This window comes from Bubalus kerabau, chromosome 11, assembly GCF_029407905.1.
Source record: "Bubalus kerabau isolate K-KA32 ecotype Philippines breed swamp buffalo chromosome 11, PCC_UOA_SB_1v2, whole genome shotgun sequence".
NCBI classification, from domain to species: domain Eukaryota; kingdom Metazoa; phylum Chordata; class Mammalia; order Artiodactyla; family Bovidae; genus Bubalus; species Bubalus kerabau.
Genome location: NC_073634.1, coordinates 75,723,898 through 75,748,579, shown reverse-complemented (window position 1 = coordinate 75,748,579; position 24,682 = coordinate 75,723,898). Strand labels below are relative to the sequence as shown.

At 52.7% G+C, this 24,682-nt stretch overlaps 1 protein-coding gene across 1 annotated transcript in view; it reads left to right on the top strand.

The window, feature by feature from the left end:
• The first annotated feature begins 539 nt into the window (after positions 1-539).
• Positions 540-24,682, top strand: part of KCNK3 (potassium two pore domain channel subfamily K member 3) — a 36,476-nt gene continuing 12,333 nt past the window's right edge. Inside the window, exon 1 of the mRNA XM_055539144.1 lies at positions 540-822. Coding sequence (XP_055395119.1) covers positions 540-822 — 283 coding nt within the window. The remainder of the gene's footprint in view (positions 823-24,682) is intronic.

Sequence of the window (24,682 nt, the reverse complement as noted above, 5' to 3'; positions counted from 1 at the left end):
CTGAGCCTCCCTCTGGTTTCATCTCCTTGTCCGTCACACCCCCCTCTGCCTCTTTTTCCTCTCTCTCTTCCTCTGTAGTTATATGCGTTTGCCTGTCTACTTATCTTTCTCTGGGTCTCTTCCCTCTCGCCCGCACGCTCTCTCTCTCTCTGTCCTGCCCGGTCTCTCCGTGGCTCTCCCGCTCGCTCCCCCTCCTCTCCCCCTCCGCCAGCCCCCCTCCTCCCTCCCTCGGCGCGTCTCCCCAGTCCTTATTTGGCTGGGCGGGAGGGCTGGCGGGAGGAGGCGGCCTGCGGGCGGGGGGCGGGGGGCGGGAGCGGGGCCGGGCGGAGGAGGGCGGTGGGTGGTGCTGAAGGGACAGCTCCGCGGCGGCAGCGGCGGCGTTGGCGGCGGCGGCCCCGGGGCGCGCGGAGTGGGTGCCCGGCGCGCGGAGCGGCGAGCGCAGCCATGCCCCAGGCCGCCTCCGGGGCAGCAGCAGCGGCGGCCGGGGCCGGGGCGCGGGCCGGGGGCGCCGGGGGGCCGGCGGCGGCCCGGGCGGGACGATGAAGCGGCAGAACGTGCGCACGCTGGCGCTCATCGTGTGCACCTTCACCTACCTGCTGGTGGGCGCCGCGGTCTTCGACGCGCTCGAGTCGGAGCCTGAGATGATCGAGCGGCAGCGGCTGGAGCTGCGGCAGCAGGAGCTGCGAGCGCGCTACAACCTCAGCCAGGGCGGCTACGAGGAGCTCGAGCGCGTCGTGCTGCGCCTCAAGCCGCACAAGGCCGGCGTGCAGTGGCGCTTCGCCGGCTCCTTCTACTTCGCCATCACCGTCATCACCACCATCGGTAACTACTCGCCGGGCGGGGGGCGGGGACCAAGGGGCTGGGCGCCAGGTTCTGGGGGAGTCCGGAGCCGACTGGGGCTGGGGAATTCCCCCCGGAGAGGGTCTAGGCGCAGAACCCCGCGGTCTCAGAAACCCGAGTTCAGCCTGGCGTGTCTGCTCCGCGGGGACAAGGCTCGGGGGAGGCGTCGAATCCTGGCTCCGGACTTGACTCTCCGGCAGGGCCAGCCCTAACTTGTCCCTGCCAGGCTGCGAGAGGGCCCCAGGGGACTCTGAAGTGTGTGAGAGGGGCAGGAACGGCCAGCGGAGACTGAGGAGGAGGGGTGTGGCCGGGTCGGGCCCTGGAGCAGGGCGCCGAGTGTGAGTGGTGGGGAGCGCTGGGCTCCACCGTGTTTCTGCAGATGGGATCTCGGACCCCAGTGTGTCCACACCGGCTGGGGCTATAGGGAGACGTTTGGGTGCAGGTACTTGGCACTCCGAGGCACAGCGGGCCACTCGGGTGTCTGAAATACTCCATAACTGTGGCTATGAGTACTGCTTGGGGTGTGTGTGTGTGTGTGTCCACGGGTGTATGTGCCCAGCTCCAGGAGTTTAGGCTTTGCCAGCCAGTGCCTTTAATTTTCTTAGGGCAGCAGAACTGGTGCTGGAAGCCAGATCCAACCCTGTCTGCCTTCTTTACTGCTGTCCCAGGAAAACAGTCACCTCATAGGAATGGCCCCAGTTCCGTTCTTCCAGCCAGGGCGGACCGTGGTGTAAGAGGCCACACACACTCAGGCTCTCTCACAATATAGGCACAGGTGCACACACAGGTACACACACAAGCGGATATCCAGGAAAGAATCTCCAGTGAGGCCCTTGATGTGCTGTTCAAGTGTTCAAACAGGAATGAACACCGTGTCTACCCCCAAGACTACAATTCCAGCTCGGCTCTATCACTTTTCCCACTATATGACCTTGGGCAGGTCCCTTCCCCTGCCTGAGTCTCAAGTTCACCTCCAGACAACGAGGGGTTGGCTGAAATGATCTCAAGGGCTCCTCCCAGTCCACCTTCCCCCAGAGCTCATTGGGATGCTTCCAGGAGCTGTTTCCTCCGTCTTTCTCATTCCTGCTTCTCTCCCTGGTCCCCCTCCTAACCTTGGCTGAGCTCCCAGGGGCTCATTGCCATTTGGCATGGCCCATAACAAGATGGCAGTGTTTTCCTGGGAGTCAACAGGAGTGGAGAGGGGTAAAAAGCAGTACTGGACGCTGTGCCTGCAGTTTGTCCGCTGCAGGATTGCCCTGAGATTCCGCTGCTGTCTGGAGACCACAGGGAGCTATGCTACATGGTTTCTGGAAGATGAAGGAAAGGACCCCAGGAATGAATGTGGCCCAAGTGGGGGCACTTCTGCTTCCTGCTGATGCTGGGAATTTGGGGCAGGTTGGTCAGACTCCGGTCTGCCCAAAGAGGAGCCTGCTTTCCTGGGAAGGACCAGACTGGGTTTGGTTTGGGGTTTCTTCCCCTCTCCCACCTTCCAGTCACCTGCCAGGGTTTCAGGAGCATTGAACATCCTTAAATCACCCCCTTCTCTCTCCATATATCTCACCCTTGGTGTATGCCTCCATCTTTCTCAGTACCCTGGTCCCCAGCCCCACAGTAACTTCCCACTGACCTCCTTACCTCCAGCCTCATTCTCCCTCAGGACAAGCTCACAAAGACAATGCTACCAGAAAGAATTTCCCCAAAGCACAGCTGTGACCATACTGATTCCCTTCTCAGAAGCCCTCAATGGCCCCCTGCTTTCCCTGCAATCTATAATTCCATGCTCCTTATCCCAAATTTTAAGGACCTCATGCTTGGCTCCAATTTCTATGTCCAACTTAATTTCTCACTTCTTACTGACATGATCTCTTCACTGCAGCCCACCTGTCCCCTGAGAATACCTGAAGTGTGCCTGTATGGTTTGCCTTTTCCTCTGTCTTCTATTTATCTTGTCTAAGCTAACCTTCCAGGTCCAGTTCAAACCCCACCTCCTCCTTGAAGTCTTCCAGACAATCCCAGGCCACTGCTCTGGACGACTGCAGGACTTGCTGTCAGGAAGACCTGAGTGACACAGTGTAGGCTGCTTTGCATGGCTATTTACATTTCAGGAGGAGTATTTCGTCTCTTTAACCACAGGAGGTGTAATTAACCTCCATGTTGGTAGGGCCCTGTGGTTCCCATCTTTTTGCTCTTAGTGCCAGCACAGTACCCAGTAATACACAGGAACACTCACAGAACGCTATTGATGGGTTTAAGGTGTGCAGACATGAGAGGGCATCATCCTTCCTCCTCTCCCGTTCCTGGCATTCTCCAAAGTGCTTGTAGTCCTCACCAAGAAAGATGCTAAAAGCTGGGGGCAGAGGCAGACAGTGTGGTTGTGGTGATTATTTATTTATAAGGTTCTTGGCAAGAGGAGAGAGCATCAAAGCACCACCCTAATTCTGTGGGGGCCCCAGACTGGAACTGCCCACTCTGCCCCACCCAATGATTCCTGGCTTTTTGTCACCTCTCACTCTGGCTATGCCACCTGGCTGGAAGCTATCCATATGGGCTCAGGTCTAATAAAATTCTCTGTGGGCTGTGATCAGATGGTTGGAAAGGGCCCTACATCAGACTGATCTTGACTCAAAACCCAAAGGCAGCAGTCTGTGTCCACTTGACCATATTGGGGACCCAAATAGGTCTCCTGGGGGACCAGGAATCCTACTGGAATAGAATGATGACAAAATTTCCCATTCATTCATTCATTGTGTTAGTGTTCACAATGTGCTCTCATCTCATCTCTTAAGTCTCAGCCTTCATAGCTCAGGGAAGTTTCCAGGGCAGGTACTGTTAGATCCCTTAGTGTAGATGAAGGCATAGAGGCTCAGGAAGGGGAAAGGACTCCCCCAAAGTCACACAGCTGGTGAGCAGTGGAGTTAGAGCAAGAAGCTGGAACTTCTGATTCGAAGCCCAGTGTTCCTTCCCCAGCCAGTTTCTTGGCTGCTTCCTCTGCCTCCATATGCCGTGAAACCCAGAGCCAGCTGGGACTGGCATGGCCAAGACATGTTTAGTGATGCCAGCTCGTAGGGTGGTCATGAGCAGCCCTGATTGGTTGAAGGTCAGCAGGGTCTGAGTTAGTCATTCACCTGGTTAGTCACAGCCTCCAGGGACTGCAAGGATTCCTCCAGCTCCTTCATCCCTAGTCTCCCAGACAGGAAACCCTTCCTTTGTTGGGCCCTAAGTTCATCAAATGCAAACGGAAACACTTTTCTGGGAAAGCTTAACCTCTCTAGCTGTTGAGTCATTAGACTCCTCCGGGGCCCCAGCCTCATCTATTCATAGCCCAGAGGCTGTCAGAGCAGGAAGGGACCTTGAGATCAGCTGGTGCCACCCCCTTTTTCTAGTGAGAAGAAACCAAAGAGGTGATGGGAGTGGGGTAGCCAAAACTGACTCCAAGGCCCCTACTCCTCCCACTTGCGCAGACTGCTCTTTGTTAATATTATTATTATTTACAGCACCAACAGCAACAATAATAATGCCAGCCACCAATTATTAACTACTCTTTGGCAAGCTTCAGTCATGTCCAACTCTTTGTGACCCTATGGACTCTAGCCCACCAGGCTCCCCTGTCCATGGGATTCTCCAAACAAGAATACCAGAGTGGGTTGCCATGCCCTCCTCCAGGGGATCTTCCCCACCCGTGTATCAAACCCATGTCCCTTGTGTCTCCTGGATTGGCAGATGGGTTCTTTTACCATAAGCACCATCTGGGAAGCCTCACTCTGCCTCTTTATTTATTTATCTATTTATCATTATTAACAGCAGCAACAGCAACATTAACAATGGCAGCCATCTCTTAATAACTCCTCTTTGGCAAGCTGTATACATTTCATTGGAGAAGGAAATGGCAACCCACTCCAGTATTCTTGCCTGGAAAATCCCATGGACAGAGGAGCCTGGTGGGCTGCAGTCCATGGGGTCGCAAAGAGTCAGACATGACTGAGCGACTAACACACATATATTTCATTTGCAGTCCCTCATTCAATTCTTTCACCAGCCCTTCAGGATGAGCATTATTATCCCCATTTCTCAGCAAAGGAGCCTAAGGCTCTGAGTGTCAGCGACTCACCATGGCCTTGTGACTTGAATGTATGAATTTAGTGGAGCCTCTCTGATTCCCATGCCCTTGGATTTTTTGCCAATTTTTTCTCTGTTTCAAGAACCCAGCCCAGGCCTTGTATCTTGGGGATGCTAAGCAGCCAAGATTTGTCTCTTCCCCCTGGCAAAATCTCCCCAGAAGGAGAGGGCCTCTTGCTCCAGTATGCTACTGCCAGCCTCTGCTCCCTGTGCCGGGATCCCTGACCAACCCAGACCACGTGTCACAGTTGTGTGCACAGGCCCTCCTGGAGGTGTTATGGGCTCACAGGTGCCCGTTCTCCCACTGCAGGTCCCTGGAATCCTTGTGGCTCTAAGACAACAAGAGACCAGGTGATTGATTAGCTAGTGAAGGTAGGATGGAAAACCTGTTCTCCTTTCTCCCCAGCTTCCAGCCTGTTCTCAGCAGGACACAGGCTCCTAAGGCTCACCACATGGCCTGGGAATCCTTAGATTGTGAATTCAAGCAGGGGGCTCATGAGGGAACCTGAACTTCTTACACCTTTCCAAGAAGGAAGAAAATACAGAAGTGACCTACCACCCTCCAAAATCCCAGAGTCCTCAATAAACGTGTGAAAGGAGACATTAGCAGTCATCCAAACACCCATAGAGGTGAGTGACTTGCCCAAATTCACATAGCAAGTTGCAGATACAACCCTCTGGATGCCCAGAGTAAAGATCTCTGTATCACCCCAGCCTGTTTTCCTCATAAGCCCCTGCATCATTCTGTCTGCCTCTCACTTGGTTATTCCCAACCCCTCTTGACTTACCATGGGGATGGAGGGCTAGCTCACCCGGAAACAGTTCTGCTGTCCACTCTCAGTCAGTACTTCCATCCTTCCTGCCCATGGACCACCCCACTGCTTTGACTGCACAGCCTTTCCTGGGGGTGGTGTAGGAACATGGGTGCCTGGGTTCATCTGTCAACCCCCATCTCCACTTACCACCTCCACCCCCTGCTACTAGCTACGTGACTTTGGACAAGTTACTTGGTCTCTCTGAACTTGTTTTGTCATTTACAAAACAGGAGAATAATATCAGCCTCCTAGGATTAAATGGGCTCATGTAAAGGAAGTGCCTGGTACCGAGTATATACTTAATAAACAGTATCTACAGTTGCAAGTGTTATTAATATTATTGCTCGTGTATTATCCCTTTTCCTACAGAAGGGAACTGCTCTGTTTCCCAAGGATTACTATGACCGCAGCTACCCCTACTCCTTCCTAACAAGTGGGGACAGTGGGACTGGGGACCAGAACCTGCCACATCCTTCCCTTCATCCTCCTAATTCCATTCCCCTATCCCAGCTTCCCAGGTCCTTGCTCATGCCTGGAGTCTGCCTGATATCCAGGCTCAGAGGCCATGCTCCTTTCTATGAGCAGACAGACTCTGCAGCAAACCAGTCAGAGAGAGTGAGGAGACCCCATCCTAGACTGGAACAAGGAGACAAAAGTTCCAGTTCCACTAAGCTCAGTTGCTGGTCCCCTCTGGCCATCAGTTTCTTCATTCACCAAGTGGGTATATTTGATCAGAGGTCCTTCTGGCCATCATGCCTCCTCCTGCAGCCCAGTTCCCACACATCGTGGTTGGAGGCTGGAGACATGGAGGGTGTGTGGGCAAGAATGGGACAGAAATAGAAGACACATGCCTGGCCATAGTGTGGACAGGACACACACAATAAGCATTTTCAAAGAAAACATAAACAAGCACAGATGAATGTAGTGCAAATCACTGCCATAAACAGCTTTCAGCTGGCAGCACAAACGGTAAATCTGTGAGTTGATTTTGTAATAAAAAAAAAAAAAGTAAAAACGATTTCCCTGCCGACAGCCAGCAGCCAGGGAAGAGACCCAGCTCTGATTGAGATGGTGATGGGTTTAGGCAAACCTTAGCAGAGACCCAGGATGGGCACTCCGTCCCTCCCGCTCCATCCCCACCTGGATGCAAAGAACTGACCTGTGTCTGTAACATGTCAGGCACTCTCCAAGGTGCTTCTTACCACCTATATCCCCACAACTACCCTGTTAGGGCAAGCCTTATCCTTCTATTATGATCAAGGAAAGCTTGGAGAGGTTCAAAAATTGGCCCAGGATTATACAAATATAAAATGACAGTAACAGGGCTTACACACCCAGGGCTCTATCTTTTCATGGAATTGTGCAGCCGCCTGCTCCCCACGGAGCCTCTGCCCTCCTCTCTGTAGGAACCTCACAAATGGTGGAGGGTGGGTACCAGGGTCACACAGGGCATTCAGCTGTGACCTCAGCTTCAGGATATCACGACCTCAGGACTGACTGAGCATTTAGCCCAGAGAGAAATCAGAATGTTAGGTTCCTCATTTAACAGTGTGGAAACTAAACTTCTGATTGGAGGAGAAGGGAACCCTGTTTCCTGACACCTCTTTCCCTGTCGTTCACCCCCTCTTCACTTCCCAGGCTCACAGAGAACAAAGCAGGCTGCCAACTGGCCTGTCCTGCTTGCCTGGAGTCCCTTGCTGACTCCCCTGTTAGCCTCTGGTCCTCAGAGAGTGCATGACAAACGGCTTTTTGTGGCTGTCGAAAGAGTAGTCACTGGCCCAGCTGATGTGGCTGGCTCCCAGTCTGTCCACACTTCCCCGTTGTCCAGAAACTGCCCATACTCAGGCAGCTCCCAGGTGGCTCAGGAGACCTGCCCCTCACCTGGAGCCACCCCACGCTGCTGCTTCTGCAGGCACGCCTTCACTGTCCCATTTCCAGAGCTGGCCTGTGGCCCCTGGGATTCCTACCAAGCGGGGCCAACAGCCCAAGCTTCCCCTTCACCAGAGTGGCTCCTTACCACCCCTGCTTCCCACTCCCACGTCCTCCAGTGACACACAAGGATGCCTTCATGAGGGAATCATGTGGATGCAGGGAATACAAGGCAGGAGCCTGGCCTGGGAGCTAGAAACTAAGTTCTTTCTCTCTCTTTAGACAAATTCTTCTCTCCCTCTCTCTCTCTCCCTGCTACCCTCCTACTCATGGGAGACATAGGCATGACCCTGGTGGGCCTTGGTCTCCCCATCTGTACAGAACAACTGTTCCCCAGGGGAAACTGGAGAAGGCTCGCTCAGCAATTCAGAATTATCTAGGTTAATACTTCCCCAATGGTCTTCTTTAATAGCTGGGTTGACCTTGTTTAAATGCAGATTCTGAACCAATAGGTCTGGAGTGGGGCTGAGAGTCTACAATTCTCACAAGGCCCCCAAAGGACTGCTGATGCTCTTGACCCACAGTCTATGATTTGAGTAGCAAGGATCTAAATAACCTGGAGACCTGACTTCTGAGGTTAGGCATGAGTTAGGGACTGTGGTTTTAAGAACAAGGTTGTGTAGGACTGGAAAAATCCTTAGGAATCTGATCCTGGAATGTCAGAGTCAATGGTCTCAGAGCTGGTAGTCTCTCCTCTGAGGCTGGGGCAGGGCTATGATTCACCCCAGAAGCAGCTTCAGGGTCACCTATAGCAGTCAGGGATCAGTAAGAGAAACACAAGCAACAGGGGTTATATATTAAGAGAAGGATTGCAAGGAATTGGATTGCACAGTGGTAGTGTTGGGCTAGGCAAATGAAATCCATAGAGCAGGACATTGGGAGGACAGGCTGGAACTCCATCCAGCTTGGGCTGAAGCTACCGTTCACAGGCAGAGTTTCTTCTTCAGGAGAGTCTTCGTCACCTTTTATGGAATTTCAACTGATTGATTCAGGTCCACCCAGTAATCTAGGATAATCTCCCTTAAGTCAACTGATTATGGACTTTAATCACATCTACAAAATGCCTTCAGAGCAACCTCTGGATCAGTACTTGATTGAAAAGCTCAGAATCTTAGCCAAGTTGACTCATCAGAAAGATCATCATATACCTCCCATTTATCACTCTGGGAGCTGCAATTAGTGACTTTTAAGGTTCTTGCCAACTCCGAGATGCTTCGATTCTTGATCTTCAAAGGGGCAGCCTGGAGACTTAGAGAACCCAAAATGGGACTCATCATGTCCTAGGGATTCCCAGACCCTCTGGATCACCTTCCAAACGACACTGACTTTAGCCTTCATTTTAGGTTTACCAAACTTCATTTTTAGTTTACTAAAAATTGTTGAGATCTCCTGAGATCTTCTATCAGACACTATACCAGGCACTAAGAGAATAGAAGGGCTTCCCTGGTGGTTCAGACAGTAAATAATCCACCTGCAATGCAGGAGACCTGGGTTTGATCCCTGGATCAGAAAGATCCCCTGGAGAAGGGAATAGCTACCCACTTCAATATTCTTGTCTGGAGAATTCCATGGACTGAATTCCGGTAGGAATTCTGGCAGGCTACAGTCCACGGGATCACAAAGAGTCGGACATGACTGAGCTACTAAGTACACAGCACAAGAGAACAGAAAACTAGATCCAGGTCCTTCCCCAAGGAGCCCCTGGTCCAGTGGAATTCTGAAACCACGAGATGAATGGTTATATATGGGGATCTTCTTGGTCCAGGGATCAAACCCATATCTCCTGCATTGTCAGGCAGACTTTTTTTTTTTTTAATCACTGAGCCACCATAGAAGCTCAAATGCTAGTGGAGAGAGACTCAGAACAAGAACCTGAGAAGCCTTCCTGGAGCAGGTAGTACTTGAAGAAGGCTTGAATGAAGAATGAGAACTCTAGCAGGTGAAGACTGTCAGTGAGAGAGTTCCACGGTAAGGAAGAAGCATGCGACAGGCTGGGATCATAAGTGTGCCCTGGGGAAGGTGTAGGGAAGCAGTCTTAGAGGGGGCCGAGTTCTGGACTCTTGCAGGCGGACTTGATTTGACGGGCACTGGAGGAGAGAAGTGACAGACCCAACCTGTGTTCTCCCCCTGGATCCTGACCAGGAATCAGGATGGGATGCCCCTTTGATCCTAATTGAACCACCAGGTACCTCCATCATGCCAGTTGAACCAGTGGGTCACCTCAACTGAACGAGTTGAACCAGAGGGTAATGAATCCTGGGATTCATTACCTGAATCCTGATTGTCTGACTTCAGCCCCACCCTGGTCACCCAGCAGACCTCAGCCAGCCCCCATGAAGTGCTTTTACTTCCTCCCCTCTCCACGCTTCCTTTTCTGGGGCAAAAGTCCACTCTGAAGCCCAGGACAAACCCAGGCTTATGGATGGTGTTCAGGGGACAGCACTGAGCTGAAGGAGATAATATTGTCACCCACTGCTATGTGGACATTTTCTGCAGAGACCACCCCGGGGCCCTGTTCCCAGACCCCTTCATCTCTGCTCGAGGCTCCATGGCTTGGCATGGACTCAGTGTCCCTCTTCAGGAATGTGCAGGGCCTCTCCTGACCACAGCTCCAGTGCAGAAATAACCATCCGAGAAACATCCGGAGAAGCGCATTCCAGCCCGCTAGCCACAGGACTGTCTAGGGGCTCTCTCCGGAGACCCAAACTGTCAGGCCTTGGTGAAAAAGCCCGGAGAGAGCGACCCCAGGCCTCACGGAATGCTCTTAGTTCCATGCACTGAACAGGATGGAAACCTGAGATTAGAGATGAACATAGAGTGGTGGTTCTTAAGAATAGCCAGTGAGTGAGCCAGACGCCTGGTTGGGGGTAACTCGGGCAATCCACCTACTCTCCCACCCCCTGTTTGCAGAAGGAAGACAGGAAAGATGGACCCTGTGAGCTGAGTAGAAAGCCTGTCCCTGGAAAAGTAGTCGTTTAGAGTCAGAGCAATGGGCGTCCAGGCCCTGCCCCCAGGAGAGAAATCATTAGGCCTAAGCTAAGCCCAGGAGGCTGGTAGTTTTAAAAACTCCCCTGGTGAGGGGAATCTGAAGCCAGGTTTGGAAAGCACAGGAGAGAAGAGAGCTTATTTGAATCAGCATTCTGTACTTGGAAGACTGGGCCACTTGCCAGCCACAGCTAGCATTTTCTTTCTGGATTTCTTTGGTACTTGAGAAACAGTCAAGGGGCAGCTGAGGAAGAATCTTTGGGGTTCCTGGGGTGAGCCAGGTGGCAGTGACACTATGCGTCAGTGGATGGCTCCAGGAGAAGGATGTGTCCCACTCCCCCCAGGGGAGAAGGGGACTGAGAGGGTCTCAGCGGGAGTCCTGGGACAGGAGGTGGCTCCTCCGTGGCTTAGCTCTCAAATGACCCTAGGGAAGAGGGTCAGCCCAGAAGAGCCCCCTCAGCTCTGTGAGCATCTTTCACCCAAGAACAGATACCATTTGGCCCAACTGAGCCAGAGTGAGCCCATCTTCAGCATGACCCTACATCATCGATTTTCTACCAGGAGGGTCAGACAGAGAAAGACCCCTCCGGGGTCCACCACCTGGTGGGGCCAGAGAAAGAGAAACCTGGACCCAAACTTAGTGGCAGCCCCCTTCCCTAGGGTGCTGTGCCCAGCTCTGTGCCCCAGAGTCCCAAGCACTCATCTTCCCCAGGCACCAAAGAGGACTTGATGTCCCCTCTCTGCCCCTTAGGATCATCCACCGAATTCATGGAGGTGGGCTACATGTCGTTTCTTGGAGCTGTGACTGATGACATTGCAGAGCTAAGCTAAGGAAAGTGGGGGACACAGACCCCTCCACTGTTGCTCTGTTCCTACCTGGCTGTGAGAAACACAGCAAGTCACATCCCACCCTGGCCTTGTTTGCAAGGGACTGGGCTGGTAATGTCGGAGCCCTTATGCTTGGACTGTCTCTGCTCCAGCTCAGCTAGGACCTACTCCAACCCCTGTACTTCCAACCCTTCCTGAGATGCTCACTACCTAGGATTATGCTCTTGTCCCCACTTCACCCCGTGATGGCTGAGCCCTGGAGGGACTTCCTCCCGGTCCATTCCCAAGAATAGAGCTTTGCACAGGACCTCCAAGTCACCCCTTTCTGGAAAGAGCATTTCTGACTGTGGCTGCAGCCTTGCTTATCAGTAGAGCAAGTCCACTGCCCCAGCCCCTGGGACAGCTGGAATGCGGGAGCCTCCCATCCAGAAAGTGGGGGGGTCTGCTAACAGCTGGCAGCTCCCATAGTAGTCAGGGATGGGATTCAGGAGGGAGCAATGATGCTGAGAGCAGGCTGACCTCAGCCAGAACTCTCGGGCAGGAGGGTAGCCAGGAGAGAGGCTGAGACAGTCTTTCCTGTCAGGTTGCCTCTGGACCTGAGCTGGTCCTACAGTCCAGACCCTCAGCTAACTCAGAGGCTCCCAGGGCCTTAGGAGCTAAGGTCCTGCTCACAGACCAACCTTCCACACCCCACCTAGACCTGTTAGACCGCTGAGCGGCTGGGGTGAGCCCCATGGGTCCTCACAATGGTTTGCTATCTCAAAATATCCACAGAACATTACACAATGACCTGTTATAGAGCATACACAAGCCAACGTGCACCTTCCCCAGCCTTTGACTGGAATGGCGTCAGGTCTGGGTGCTGATGCCAGCAAGCTCATGCCCCATAAGGACTCAGCTTGGCAATGGATGGCATTACCACAATTCCTGGGGTCCTTTGAGTTCTTTGAAAATCATCAATTCGGCACAGCCCTTCTCTCCTCCAGATGAGAATACTGAGACCAGAGCAGAGTGCAGGGGGAGAGTCCTGCCCCAGCCACCAGCAGTTCAATATCAGAGACAGTCCTCAAACCCAGCCCTCTTGACTCTTTCCACTCCCTTGGCACCCTCACAGTCATTCCTCCATTCTCTTTCTTTTTCTGAGCATCCTCCATGTGTAGGGCACCACTCCAGGCCCCAGGGACTCAGCCCTGGTCCTCATGGTGCCTACATTTCAGAGGAAGCAGATAGTCGATAAAATAAATTATGTGATTACAAAAAACGTCATCTCAATGGTGACAAGTGCCAGGAATCCGTAAAACAGGAGAATGGGGTAGAGAGTGATGGAAAGGAGGGATGGACCATCTGGGGAAGCCTTCCAGAGTTCTGTATGTTTGAGGAACAGGAGCATTAACGGCTGTGTGGCTGCAGCACACTGAACAAAGAGATGGAGACATGAGAAGGGCTGGATCCCGCAGGGCCCTGGAAGCCATGGTCAAGAATTGGATTTTACTTTTAAGTGTCACTGGAAAGCTGTAAGCGGGGTTGTGGTGGGATATGACTTAAATTTTTCACCAGTTCCCTCTGGCTGCTGGAGGTCAGCTGGCTGTAGTATAAGAGGGAAGCTGGGAGACCAGCCAGGCTGCAGCTGAGTAACTTAAAAAAGAGAGAATAGTGGTGGGTAGGACTCAGGTGGAGATTGAGGAGACTGCAGAGAGAGGTGGATGGAGGGTGTGTTTTCAAGACAGAGTTGGCCTGACCTGTTGTTGGTTAGGATGTACGCACTGCGGGGAAGGAGGGAGCCAGAGGGCTATGGGAGTAGGGGGAAGGGAATAATCAATGGTAGTCTTTGACCTGAGCAACTGAGTGAAGTTACCTTTTACTGAGCATTTACTGAGATAGAAAATAAAATCCAGAGAGCAAATGTTTGTTAATGAGATGAAATTCCAGACTTCTCGTTTTAGACACAGAGGTTAATTTTGAGATGCTTATTACAAATCCATGACAGCAGTTAGACAGACAAGTCTACCAGCTCAAGGGAGAGGTCAAAGCTGAGATATAAATTTAGGTCTTATCAGATGGAAATAATATTTAGAGTCGGGCAGCTTGATGAAATCAACTGGGGAGAAGGAAGAATGAGAGAGAAGAGCCCAGCACAGACCCTTCCTCCAGCAGTGGTGGGTAAAGCAAGGAAAGGGACCTGCCAGGACACTGGAGGGATCCTGGGGAGTGTAGGGTCCCAGGGCCAGGAGGCCTTGTTTCAGAAGAGAGAGAATTGTCGGCTGAGCCCACTACTGCTGGGTGATCAAGTCAAAAGACCACAGAGACAACCAGTGTGTTTGACCATGTGGTGACCACTGGGGACACTGACCATGAAAACATGGTGTAACATTCAACAGCTTGTTCCTGGAACGTGGGAAGGAAAGAGCAGTAGGGGCATCCATTGTATCTGACCAGCCTGAATTGGAACAGAGGGGCCTGATTCCAGGAGAAGCAGGGAGAGAACAAACAATATCCCAGCTCCCCATTTTTAGACCTTTTCATAAATGCTTTACAAAGCTCCTGCAGAGGCCCATGAGGTAGTCATCATTATGTCCATTATGCAAATGAGGCCCAAGGTCCAGCCAGATTATTGGCTCAGGGCACCCGGCCAGGGACCTGAGTCCAGGCCTGTCTGACCTCAAAGCCCCAGCCCATCGTGCAGTAGCCCCCTCCCCCAACTGCCTCTCTGCCTGCCTCTCCCCTGTTGCTCCTTCCCTCCTCCCCTCCCATCCATCCTTGTACTTTGATCATTTCTGTCAGCTTCCAGCAATCTTGGCTTCTGCCTCCCTCCGCCGGGAAAGCTCTGCTTTTTCTCTTTGATCCCACACGACTGTCCTCGGCTTCCGTCTCTGCTGGGCCCGGTGTCCCATCCTCCCTGTGGCTTCAGGATGTGCCGACAGTGGGGGGGATCTGCAAGAGTTACCGGTAGCCTTGCGGGAATGGGGCCTGCGGGATGGGAGCGTGGCTCCTGCTTTTCTGACCGCCATTGGGGAAAGAGCCTGGGGGTTCTTTGGGCCTGACTGGGCTGCAGACCAAGTCTTCTTGGCACTGAAGATCCAGAGATGTGAGATCACAGGCCAGAATGCCTATGGGAGTAGCCAGGAGGGGCCAGCCAGGAGGGCCATGCAGTCTTACCCCAGTGCACAGAGATGAGTCTCTAAATTCTCTGGGGACTGGTTCAGTGGTTAGTGGGGTTCAGGAGTCCTCAATCGGGAGATGTAATTGGCAAAAACAGCCCCATGGCTGCCACCATCACTTGCAGAGATGAAGCAGGGCCGTCAGGAACCTCAGAGTCCCTTTTGGAGCCAGTCTGGTTCCAGTGGGAAGACATGGGTGGGGCCCAGGACTCTTGTTGGAGCTCTCTGCCCAGCCTGGGTGCTCCCCTCCCTCTATTGCGTCCCCATCCAGGTCAAGATGAGGGAGGCTTCCCAGGAAGCCCAGAGCCACCTCCAGCTCCTACCCTCGGGATTCTGAGGCCCTGTCTGCCCCCCAGCTGCTCTGGGAGGTCCTGGTACCCGGCCCTCACCTGGAAGAGATGAGCAGAGGGGACCAAACACATGGAACCACGGGGCTCAAGTGTGCTCCCCAAAGTTCTGCCAGGGGGCTGCAATAGTAATTAGCTCCTCACATGTCCCCCAGGTTATTTTTAAGTCACGTTCTTCCCTGGTTTATTTTTAAAGTAATGCTGACACGTGGCTGGCTGGCTGCCCTTCCCAGGTGGTGGTGCCAGTTTGGGCCAGGAGTGAAGCAGGGCAAGTTGCACCCCTGCCCCAGGGCTCCCTGCTGAAGGCCCTGGTTAACCAACCCCTCACTGGATGCCAAGGGAGATTTCTGCTGTGCAGAAAGCCTGGGTCCAACTTGGGGCCAGCAGGTGGGTTGGCGTGGAAGGCCCGCCGCCTGACACCCAAAACTCTCATCCTGCCTTTGATGTACACATTTTGTATTCATGACCTTGACCAAGTCGTCTCACCTGCACAAGCCTCAGGAGTTCCTACTTTCTCAGTGGGGTGAATGACAGTGAGTCTTGCATCTCCCTCAGAAAGTAAGTGATCCACTAAAATATTGCACAGACCTAAGGGAGTACTGCAATTAAGTCTGCCTGCAAACAGGCTGCCCCCCAGAGTCCTGCTAAATTCCCTAAAAGCCAAGCCTGCCTCCTCACCTGAGTGACTCCCAGGCTGTGAAAGTCTCCTCTGTTCTCTTCATCCTTCAACCACCACCACCACCCCCCCAAGACCTGCTGTCCACATTTCAGTCTGGTTGAACTGTAATCCAGGCTGCCCAGGGTGAAAGGCAGCTGTCAGACTGCTGGTGGCCATTAAAAGGCTTGGGCTGGGGCATTGGCAGCGGGGACTGTGACAAGTGCAGAACTCCCACCACCCCAGCACCCACCCCCTGCACCTCCTCCCTAGAAGCCTTCCCAAGAGCTCAGCTACAGAAAAGCACTGCCAAAAGTTAGCTCCGAAACCCTCTCCTTGGGTTTGGTGCAGCAGCGAGGCTGGAGAAGAATGTCAGGGACATATGGTGGAGGACGCTGAAGGCAGGTTGAAAGTGTGGGCTTCTTTCCCTGTAGGCAACGGGGAGTCGTGGAAGGTTCTGAGCAGAGGAGTGACAAGTGCAGAGTGGAGTGTAATCTGGAAGGAGGTGTGAGGAAGATTAGAAAGCTGCCGGGGGATGACTGCGAGGAACAGCTGCCCAGGTCCAGACTAGAAGGGGTGAGGGCCCTTGGGGTGGCTGTTGGAACAGAAAGAAAGGGTGGGACTAGGAAAAGAAGAATGACCAGGATTAGGGGGGGAGAATAGGAGGGGAAGGCAAGGTGTTCAGCCTGGTTAACTGAGGAATGTGGACAGTACAGGGAGGCCAACATGGGGGGAATGATGGGTGCCAGTGGCCAAGCCAGGCTTGGGTGCTTGTACTTCAGCCAGGTGGCCAGTGGAGACACAGCATAGAGCAGAGCTTGGTGTCCTCTCTGGAACCAGAGTCAGAACATCCCAGGCAGAGTCTTGGTCCCCTCTTAAAATCAGGGTACATGAGAAGGAAGCAGAGGAAGACTTCAAAGTCTTTGCAAAGACTTCCCTTTGCAGCAGGGGAGACTGCAAAGCACCAGTGGGGAGCAGGAGAGTGGGGTTTCTAGAGAGGAAGAGGACTGGCCATCAGGGTTAAGCATGGCCAGAATATGAAGGAAAATGAGGAGGCCAACAGTAAAGACTGCCATGTATGATTGTCCAGGTTGTGCACTGTACAAAAAAAAAAAAAAATCCTGTTGAAGGGTGTGGGTTGCTGAAGTCTAGCCTGCTTACCAAGCCATGCACTCTGCCAGGGACTGCATCCACCCCGAGGGGCCCGTTTCTTTTCTAATTGGTCCCAAAGTGCCATGTAGTTAGGGCAGCCCAGCCCACAGAGTACTAGGTCTGGTACTCAGAAAATTCCTGATGTTCTTGGGGATAGTAGTCTTAGTGGGTGAAACAGGGGCATCCTGATGGGTGAGAGGAGAAAGCAAGAGGGGCATGGTAGGCCTCCCTTCTTCCCTCCCTATTTCTGTCCCTTCCCTTTCTTGAAGACCCAAGGCTAATAGTGAGAAGATAGCAGAGACAATTTAAAAATGCCCTCAAATGGAGGGTAAGTCAGAGTCAGTAAGAAAAGTCCAAGGCCAGAGGCAGCGTGCTGTTAGGGGTTCCACCTTGAGAGGGGAGGCCTCACCACCTCTGGAATGGGAGTTGGAAGAAAAGAGCCAAGCAAATGGAAAAGCAGTATGAGGAGAGCCTTGCTCTGCCAAGAACTTGCTGTGTGACCTTGAGCAAGTCCCTTAACTTCTTTCTCTGTGGCTCAGTTCCTGCATCTTTAAATAGGAATAATAAGAGTACCTGCAGAATAGGGATGTTAGAGGATTAAAAGAGGTAACATATATTAGCTCGTTAGAGCAGCGGCACATAGTAAGCACTATATAAAGCTCAGCTAAGACTATTTTGAATTGGGGAGGAGGGAGCAGTGACAGAGGCGTTTAATCATTTAAATAAAGTCAAGGGCAGAGAAAGCCAGCTCGCCCAGATTCCATGTGGGGGTGGTGGGGGGACGGAGGAGAAGGCAATGCAGCACTGTGAGCAGTAGCTGGGGAGAACTGGGCACTGGGGAGAATGCCTGGTCTGCCCACCTGCAGCACTAGGCACCGCAGAAAGCAAGCTCAGGACCTCCCTGTGTAAACAGGCATCGTCTATAGGCTGTAGGAGCCAGGAAGTCATTCTCCAATTATACCCTGGCTGGGCGGGGCTCTCATCTGCTTCTGGGCAGCCGTGTAGATGGAAAGATTGTAAGGCAGGTGGAATGGTGGAGATGATCGAAAAGGCTGGGAACTCAGAAGTCAGAGAAGAGGTGACAAGCCCCGTGAGTCAGGCGGCAGGAGGCAAGCTGGGGCTGAGTGTCTGCTTCCTTGTTTCTGTGTAAATGGCAGTGTCCCCAAGGATGGGGACAGCTGTTTGCTGTCACCCCTGAAGATGGCTGAGAAGCCATGGCCTGAGTCTCACTTCATTCCACCTCAGGAACATTTCCGATAGGACCAGAGTGGAGTAAGCTGTGTTTCCATGGAGAGTCGTGGAATCTTAGACTCGGGGTCAGGTCTGGGCCTGTGTGGGGGAGGAGCTGTGATTGGCGGCTTCTTTAGATCCCTGAGGATGTGAAGGGACAAGCAGGGGTTCAGAGGCCAGATCCCGTGGGGGCGCCTCTCCTTTTATTGAAGTGCAGATGTACCTGCTGCTGGGCCTGTCTGTCCCCATTGTCCCCCTGGTTCTTGTGCTCTCTGCCCTGGATGGTGGACAAGGTCGAGCCAAGATGCCACGTTGGGGGACGTGTAGAGTGTTTGAGTGAGTGAGCGTGTATGTGCACACACAAGCGTGTGTAGGTGGTGGAGGTAGGGACACCACGTCTGCAGGCTGGCTCAGAGGGAGAAAAGGTCCTGGCAGCTGCCTCCAGACTGAAGTCCCTGTTGCCGGGAGTCCCTCTCCTCCAGGCCCTGTGCCAACCTATACCATCTGAGCTCCTGAGCCCTGGGGAGGGTGCTGAGCCTAAGAAAAACCTCCTTCACATCTCCTGGCATCTGCTCCCCAATTCCCTGCCAGCCCAGAGCTGTCTGGGCCACTAGCCATGACCAGAAAGGAGAGTGGGAAGCAGGTGACAGAGACAGAGACCACGGGGGCCATGCTCGCTCCAAGGCCTCCCTGCCGAACCCAACCCATCCATCCAGGTTGACTTCATGCATCTGCTGGGGATCCACCATGGACACTGAAAAAGGTGGGAGAAGCACCCACCTCCAGGCAAAACCCAACACCTGGTAGAGAGTGGCAGGGGCAGAAAAAGGGGCTGTTCTTCCAACAGGGGGTTTTGGAAGGTGTGCCAGAGGGGGCTGCCCTGGAGCTGTCCTTCCTTGGAGGACAGAAGAGATGAGGGAAGCAACTCAGGACAGCCTGACAACATGAGGAAGTGCAGAGGGGACCGGAAGTGTTGGGGGACTCGGGACTGAGTAGACCAGGTAGGGAATGCATCGGGTTGTGCACAGCCTACATGCTGGGCCCAGAAATCCCTAGACTGTGCTGTGTGCATCTGGGGAACTAAGGAAAGCTTCCGACTTTAAAAAATAATACTGACAACAGTTTCTACTTTCTGAGACCCTCCACATGCCTGGCCTTGTACCACAGGTGGCACTAGAGGTAAAGAACCCGCCTGCCAATGCAGGAGATGTAGGAGACACGGGTTCAATCCCTGGGTTGGAAAGATCCCCTGGAGGAGGGCATGGCAACCCACTCCAGCATTCTTGGCTGGAGAATCCCATGGACAGAGGAGCCTGGAGGGTTACAGTCCATGGGGTCACAAAGAATTGGACATGACCGAAGTGACTTAGCACACGCACACACATTAACCCCAAAGTGACCCAGCTACCTAATAAGAAGGGCTCAGAAAGGCATTGTGGGTTATGGAAGAACAGCAGGCCTGAATCAGAAGGCCTGGGTCCCATGTTCAGCTCTGGGTGAGATGCCAATCTTATCAGGTTTGCATGTCCCCAGACATCTAATGGAAACCACTCCTGCCCATTGGATGACACAGGGCTGCTGTAGGATTTCACAGGAATGTTACTAAACACTATGGGCTTCCCAGGTGACTCAGACGGTAAAGAATCTGTGTGTAATGCAGGACACCTGGGATCGATCCTGGCTTGGAAAGATCCCCTGGAGAAGGGAATGGCAACCCACTCCAGTATTCTTTCCTGGAGAATTCCATGGACAGTTCATGGGGTTGCAGAGTCAGACACTACTGAGTAACGAAAACTTTCACTTCACTTTTCACTTTACTAAACACTATAGAGCACTGTGCCCATGTGGATCTCCCTGAACCCAGCCAGGGCCCTTCTGCTGTGCTGCTCGTTTTGCCAGACACACCTGGGACCCGGTGCTCGGGAGCATGGCTTCTCCATCTGTAGCGACTGGAGCTTAGCCAGGGCATAGTGTCTCCTTGGACCAGGATGAGTTAAAGGGGACTTCTGAAAGGAAACAGCACCACCTAGCCAGTGTCAAAGGTCACCAGTCAGAAGCCCAGGCCTCTCTCTCCATTTCTATCGGGCCACATCATCCCTGTCTCTGCTGTTTCTGCTCACTCTGGCTTCTCTTCCCCTGTAACTCTGACTTACATGTGGCTTTGGCTCCCTCTGGTCTCAGTTAGGACCCAGCTGTTGGTAGCCTGGCAGCTTAGCTCCCCAAAGCTGTGCAAGCTTTCAACCCTCAGCCCAATCCCTGGGAGAGACAACCTGATTAGTCTATCCAGCCAGTAATGTGGGTCCTCTTAGACCAGGTGTGCAGCCCTGGCCCAATCTGCTGTGGCCTGGGCCAGGGCCACTTGGTGCAAAAGTGCTACCTGGGTCCATCCTTAACTAGGGTGTGGCAAGAAGGACAACTCCAAAGACGTGGGAAGAGGGCGGCCACCCCAGACATTTCTTCCCCAGAGCTTCCCTGGAGGCCCCAGCCCCCTGCCCTCCAGCTCCCCTCTCCTCACCTCCTGCTCTGTCTGACCCCAGGCCTTTACTGGAACATCCCAGGACTCTCCAAAGAGAACCTCTAGGGGGCTGTTTCCTGGGACAGAAAGGACTGGCCATTCAACTTCTGGATTCATCAGACTGGCAGAAGGCAGGCAAGGGGAGAACAGATGGTCTTTGGCAGGATGCCACCAGGATCAATGCAGAGAGCTAAGACTAAGACCCAGATCCTACCCTGAGGGGCTTCCGATGGCCTTAGAATGATGACCTGTGGGACATATTTTGCATGCTCTATTCACAAAGTGTATGGTCCCAGGGACATCTGAAAGTGCCTGGACTTTGAAAGCCAAAGATATTGGTTGAATCCTAGCTTCTCCAACTTTTACCTGCATGGCCTTGGGAATAGTAGCATTTAACTTGAGCCTTGGTTTCCTCACCAAAATGGAGTTAATAATGCCCACGTTGAAGGTCCTGGGGAAAATTAGAGAAGGTTGCTGCAAGGGTGCCTGGGTTCCTGATACTGTTGCCGTTGTTAGTAGAGGCACTAAGAGCAGAGAGAACACAGGCTCTGTTCTGGCCTATGGCTGCCCCCCACTCTCTCCCCTTCCTTCTTACACTCCACCCACTCCTGGTTCCCTCCTGCCACTCCAGACCCAGCCACAAGGGTGGGGAGGTCAGGAGACAAGTCCCCACCTGGGGGACCAGACCTAGGCCCTGACTGCCTCTCAAAAGCCTTGTCCAGTGTCCAGCACCACCCCAGGCCAGCTGCCCTGCCAAACTTCCACTCTGCACAGGCAGACTTGTCTGAAAGGAGCTTTGCTCCCAGAGGCATTGCTGTGCATTAAGGAGATGGCTAAATACGCTAGGCAGCGTCTGCCAAGAGGCCAAGGAGTGGTAGAGATGGATGCTGTGTGCAGAGCTGAGAGAAGGGGACGCTTGCAGCCCAGAACAGGAGGAAGCCTTTTTGGGAGAAGGCAATGGGGATGGGATGGAAACATAGCAGCCAGCAACGCCTCACCGGAGGTTCTGAGTGTTTAAAAAAGGAAGGCAGTTCTTAACAATAATGCTGCAAACCTAACATTGGTCTGAAATTAAAAGTGTACTTTAAAATAGAGTAAATGGTAGAGGATGAAGAAGGAGGAGGAGGAAGAAGAAGGAAAAGATGAAAGAGGAGAAGGAGAGAGAGAGAGAGAGAGTACGGCCTCAGACAAACCTTGATCCAATCTCTAGTGACAAGCAGGACCAAGCAGCTTGGTGCACCAGCCAGGTGTTCACATCCACCCTGAACAATGCTTCCAGGTGTCCAGGGACATCTTCAGAGACCATGTTCCCAGCCACAGGATCACTGGCAACATTGCATGCCTTCTGACTCCCTTCTAGTTCCTGGGTGTCCGCAGTTCCACCATCACAGAAGGGCCCCTCTGCATAGACTCACCATATCCAGCGTAACTCTTCACTTAAAGGACAGTCTTCTCCCACCTGCCCACTGGAGGGCAAGACCGAGCCATCCTTGGCCCCGTGACCCTTCCCCACACTCAGCCTGGTCCTGGCATGAAGCAGCAGGTGCTTAAAAAATATTTGTTCAATTAATTAAGACCAGCAAAGAGGGAATAAAGCCCTTTTGCCTTGTTGATTTTCCAGCTGATTTTTTGAGACCAGCAAAGTGCTGCGGCCTCCCTGTGGCCCCCATTGATGCCCACTCAGTCCTGTTTCCAGGGCTGGCTCTGAGCTCCTCCACCACTGGCCTGGACTGAGCCAGTGGAGAGTGTCTTCTGTGGAGACCCAGCAAACGCTTGGACCTGGCTTCTTGGGAGAAGGGCCTGGAAAGAACCGGGGAAGGCACCTGCTTTGACAGACAGGGAACAAGCTGCCATGACTATCTCAGAATTCAGATGGGCCATGGACCCAGATCCCTGAACCCAGTCCAGAGACCGCAGAGGCCACTGGGATGTGCGAGAAAGACAACGGGACTCAGCCTGGCTCTGCCACACACCACACACCTGGTCACCCAGCCGCTCAGCTTAGTCTCCTCTGCTCAAAACCAGGGAACCTGCTTTCCAGATGGAGCATTTAATGAACTAACACTGGTTAGGCTGCATGAGGCGATAGGCCTGAATTTGTAAACCCTGACTCAGTCACTCATGGGCTGTGTGGTCTTGAATGAGTTGCAGAAACTTTAGGTGCCTCTGTTTTCTTATAGGGAAAGTGGAGATAATATCTATCCCATAAAGTTTTTGTGACAATTACATGAAATAATGTATGTAAAGCACCTAGTACGGTGCTGGACACACAGATGCTCCATAGATGTAAGCTTTATGACTTACTACTATTACTATTGCTGCTACTCTTATTACTACCATTACTATGTCTGCTTCTACATCACTGCTACCATAACCTTTACCATTAGCTCTACTGGGCGCCAGGCACAGAGTTCCTTAGAAGTTCAAGACCCCATCCCCATCCTCCGCATCCAGAAAGAGACTGAGAGGAGAAAATGAGACAAAAAAGAGGAGGAGGAAAAGGAACAGGAAGAGGAGGAAGGAAGAGGGAAAGAAGAAGAAGGAAGAAGGAAGCAACTAAAGAAGTAAAAAGAGGACTTCCCTGGTGGTCCAGTAGTTAAGAATCTGCCTTCCAATGCAGGGGACGTGGTTTCAATCCCTGGTCAGAGAACTAAGATCCCATATGCCATGCGGCAACTAAGCTTGCATGCGGCAACTACAACCTAGCGCAGCCAAATAAAAATATGAAAGTGAAAGTGCTAGGGGCTCAGTCATTTCCAACTCTTTTCAACCCCATTAGGCTCTTCTGTCCATGGAATTCTCCAGGCAAGAATACTGGAGTCAGTCATTCCCTTCTCCAAGGGATCTCTCTGACCCAGGGATCAAACCTGGGTCCTTTGCACTGCAGATTCTTTACAGTCTGAGCCACCAGGGAACAAATAAATATTTTTTAAAAAGAAGTGAAAATGAGACGCTCTAGGCCCTAGACTGGTCCCTCCAGCTAGTTGTGGGTGGGGCTACGAGCCCCTGAGGGCTCAGCATTTAGAAGGGAGAATCTGGGGACCAGCAGGACTTCCCGAGGGAGACGGGCAGGGACGTGCTTCAGTATCCTCCCTGATTCTCTGCAGCCTCCTGCGCTGGGAGGCTGTGTGAAGACTCAATTTTGTCTCTGGAGTCAGTTCTGGCTGCCCCTCTGCTTCAGCGGGGCCAGCCCGGCTCCAGCCTTCCATTCCCCAGGACAGTCCAAGGGTTCTCACCCTGTGCCCAGCCTCTGCTCAGCGCTGGCGGGGACAGCTCTGCAAAGTGCCCCAGCAGCTATGGGTCTAACACGCATAACATGGAGGCTCAGGGCTATGGCTTTGAAGACTCAATAGTCCCCCTGAGAACACCTCTTTCTCCACTGTTCGTAGGGGAGGGAACATGGCCCCTCTGTAAGCCCAGGATCCTAGAATGTCACAGGTCTCAAGAGCATCTCCTCCAGCTCTTGGTTTCCCAGAGGAGGAACCCCATGCCCAGAGAAGGGCGGGGTCTTGCCTGTGATCCTGTGATCACAGCGGTACAGCTGGAAGCAGACCCAGGTCTTCTGACTTCATCCCACCCTGGAGGGTCCCCAGGTGGCCAAGTACAATGGTGAGAGAACGGCCTTTGAATTTCAAGTTTGATTCTGGCATATATGGCCTAAGATACAACATTTTATCTCTCTGAGCCTCAATTTCCACATCTGTAAAATAGAAAATAATAGTAATAATGTAAACACCTCCTCTATAGGATTGCTGTGCCAGCTTAAACAATAGAATGTAGAGAAATTACTTTGTAAATGACAGAGTGCTGCTTAAGTACAACACAGACATAGCTATTATTCTAGAACTTAGAGCACTGCCTATATTAAGGGCTCAAAACGTGTCTGCTGGCTGAATGGAGGAATGTTTGTGGAATGGAAAATGATGAACAAAAGGCTCCAGGAGTGCTGATTTGTTTAGGTGGGTGGGATCAAGGAAGGCTTCACAAAGGGAGTGACTTGCGGGATGGGCTTTGATGGAGGAGTAGAAGCCTATTAGGGAGGAAAAAAGAGCATGAACAGTGTTCAGAAATCGGGAAATGCAGCCATTGCCTCCAAAGAGCTGTGAATACCA